This window comes from Gossypium hirsutum, chromosome D09 (genome assembly GCF_007990345.1).
Source record: "Gossypium hirsutum isolate 1008001.06 chromosome D09, Gossypium_hirsutum_v2.1, whole genome shotgun sequence".
Classification (NCBI taxonomy): domain Eukaryota; kingdom Viridiplantae; phylum Streptophyta; class Magnoliopsida; order Malvales; family Malvaceae; genus Gossypium; species Gossypium hirsutum.
The window spans coordinates 827,451-830,779 of NC_053445.1; the positions used below are offsets into that span (position 1 = coordinate 827,451).

Genomic DNA, 3,329 nt, shown 5'->3' on the forward strand with positions numbered 1-3,329 from the left:
GAAACCTATTAAACTTACTCCAAAATCATGCCACAAACACTTAACTTACTCCTAAAATCATGTGACAAAAAATTAAAAATTAAAAATTAAAAATCCTTACAGACTTGTTCTACAGACCTATTATTAAGCAAGTCTAAGGCACATTTTCAACACTCCTCCTTGCCTTAGTAATTGCAAAAGTCTAATTTATTTTTTAAAACTTTAAGTCTAACTTTTGGAAGAGTCTTGGTTAACATATCTATTATTTGATCTTCAGTTTTGCAAAAACCAGACTTGATTTCACCAATCTTCTATTCTTCCAAATGATATTCATCAATCCTATTGTACCAGGTCCTAAAAGTTTGTTTAAGACCATATGGGCCTTGTTTAACATGCAAACTTTCTCTTCCTATCTCTTGACTTGGAATACCTCGGACTGCTTTTCTCTCATTGTTTCAATCCACTTGTCATCCTTCTCAGTTTTTTTTTTAAACTCAGCAGACTCAAGTACAACAACATTGCACCTTTCATAAATTTTAGATAAAGATCTTGTGTAATCTAGTAATTGCTTTGTTGTTGGTTTCTCCTCCATTATATTTAGAGCAAAGCCTTTTGCTTTCATTTTTACTTTGAATACATCTCTGCATTTTGAGTCTTTGATCAAGCACCATTTATCTTCAAATATAACCTTGAAACCTTTTTCAATCAATTGTCCAACACTCAGAAGATTTTGGTCAATGTTAGGCACATATAGAACATCGGTTATATGTTTCAAACCTGTTAAACTTTCAATAGCCATTGTTCCTTTTCTCTTAACTAGAATAAACTCACCATTTCCAACTTTTATTTTAGAAATGATAGTTTTATCAAGTTCTTTGAAAAATGTTTGGTCAGTGGTCACGTGATTCGTATAGCAGCTATCAATCAACCAGGAATCACTAAAGCTATTACTTGTAGAGAAACGTGTCGCCACAAAAAGGAACTCATCTTGTTATTGCTCAATTGATGCTTTTGCCTATTCATGTTGTTGAGACTTACAGATCCACTCTCTGCGCCCAATATTGCCACATTTCCTGCATTTGACATCAAGCCTCCACCAACACTTCTTTGGCAAGTGATTTATCTTCTTACAATCTGGAAATGGTGGATATGTCTCATTGTTGTTATTATTACTGGTATTATCTTTCTTTTTTTTGCCTTCTAATTTTTCAAACTTTGCCCGAAAAGCACCCTCTACTGATGCTTCTTGTCTTATATTTCTCCTTTGTTTTAGAGCTTGCAATGCATTCACTAATTCTGCCAAGGATATACTTGACAAATCCTTAGATTCTTTTAAAGAAGAAATTTTAGACTCATATTTTTCAGGCAAAGTGACAAGAATTTTTTGCATTACTCGATCATCGAAAGAATCCTTACCCAACAATCTTACCTTGTTTACTATGCCCTTCAACTTGTCAAAACAGTCTTTAATGGTTTTTATCTCCTTCATTTTCATCATTTCAAACTCTTTGATTAGATTGAGCACTTGCATGTTTTTTGTTTTTTCATTCCCCTGGTATTCTTTCTTGAGATAGTCCCAAATTTCTTTTCCTGACCCCAAATTCATGATTCTTGTAGATATTTTGCTTGAAACAGCAGAGAAAAGACATGCTTTAACTTTGGACTTTATTGTCTTATTCTCTTTGTGAGTCTTCAGTTGATTCATCGTTGGATTTACTAGCAAAAACGGAACATCGTAGTCTTCTTCTAGTGCTTCCCAAAGATCCATCGCATTAAGATAGACTGTCATTCTAATAGCCCAAGCTTGATAGTTATCACCATAAAAAATTGGTGGAACAATATGAGAAAGCGTTGTGTCAACTTTCATGCCTAAAGCTTATATGTTTCTCACAACTCATAGATCCCTTAAGATAAAAGCTCAGATACCAATTATTGGTATTTTAGTAAAAAAATATGAAACACAGAAAATGTGAAAGAAAGATATATTGGAAACACATTATAATCAGTTGTATTGTTTATTTAGGCAAAAAAAAAACAAAAACTTGTTAAACTTACTCCTAAAATCATGCCACAAACACTTAACTTATTCCTAAAATCATGTGATAAAAAATTAAAAATTAAAAATCCCTAAAGACCTAGCATACAGATCTATTATTAAGCAAGTGTAAGGCAGATTCTCAATAATATTTATGTATTTTTCTTGCATTTGAAGTGTTTTAATGTGGGGTTTTAATTTCTATATTTAGTGTTAAAGCGAAATAAAAGTCGCAAGACAAAGTAGATGATTGTGATTATTTTGGCACTTGGATGAAATGCAATATCTTTGATGGATATTACGACTTGCACGGTTGAGGTGAGATGGGAAGACGAGTCGTGAGGAGGATGTCACTACTCTTAATCAGATCTAGAGCATATACAAAATGGCATTTTGAGGCACGACACTCGATGGAAAATTACAACTATTTTAAAGGCATTTTTGGGGCAAAATACCATTAAAAGCCATTTTTAAAAAAAATTTATTAAAATTGGCCCGGTAAATAATTAATTACCGGAATGACCCAATTCCACGAAAGCGCGTCCACGTCAGTGCGTTGTCAGGGGACGTTACAGGAAAACGCTTCCTCAAGGAAGCGCTTTGTCCACGTGGGCAGAAAATGCGCCCTCAAGAACGCAATTTCTTGCCACGTCAGCGCTCCCTCGGGGACGCGTTTTGCCCCGCACGTGAAGAGTAGCAACGGCTACTTTTTTGACCGTTGGTGACCCCCCAACGGTAAAAAAAACTATAAAAACCCCCTTTCATTTTTTTTCACAACTTAATTCTTTCTCTCAATTTCTCTCTAATATTCTCTCAAATTCCTGTCAAATTCCTATTTAAAAAAGCTTTAATTTTTTAATTATTTTTAAAAAAGTTTTAAATTTTATTTTTTAATTTTTTTTTAAATCGTAAAAATTTGTACAAATTTAACAATGACTGGAGAATTAATTCGTCTTGATGACAAGCACATATCCGTCAAACAAATGAAAATGGTAAGTGTCAAATTTAATTTTTAAATATTATTTAAGATTTTTTTATACAATTTTAAATAATTATTATTTATTTTATTATTTTTTTATAAAAGTCTGTAGATCGGATATTGCAATGCTATATCCGTAATATGCATGGTTCTCCATCACCGTTTGTAGAGAATTACCTGCGGGAAGCGGGTTTTTGGCAAGTGGTGACGGTAGGCCGGGGATGCAAGTTGGACCCGAAACTTATCAGTGTGTTGATTGAGAGGTAAAGACTCAAGACGCACACATTCCATCTTCCATGTGAAGAGTGTACTATCACTTTGGAATATGTGAATCTG

The 3,329-nt window shown here is 33.5% G+C and overlaps 1 protein-coding gene across 1 annotated transcript; it reads right to left on the reverse strand.

Moving 5' to 3' along the window:
- Positions 1–994: 994 nt before the first annotated feature.
- LOC107942416 (uncharacterized) lies at positions 995–1,747 on the reverse strand. Its single transcript, XM_016876078.1, has one exon. The coding sequence runs from the start codon at positions 1,745–1,747 to the stop codon at positions 995–997; it is 753 nt and encodes a 250-aa protein (XP_016731567.1).
- Between the last annotated feature and the right edge of the window lie 1,582 nt (positions 1,748–3,329).

Bases quoted from the DNA above. Each gene is read 5' to 3' on its own strand.
- LOC107942416 (XM_016876078.1), bottom strand. From the start codon at position 1,747: ATGGATCTTTGGGAAGCACTAGAAGAAGACTACGATGTTCCGTTTTTG.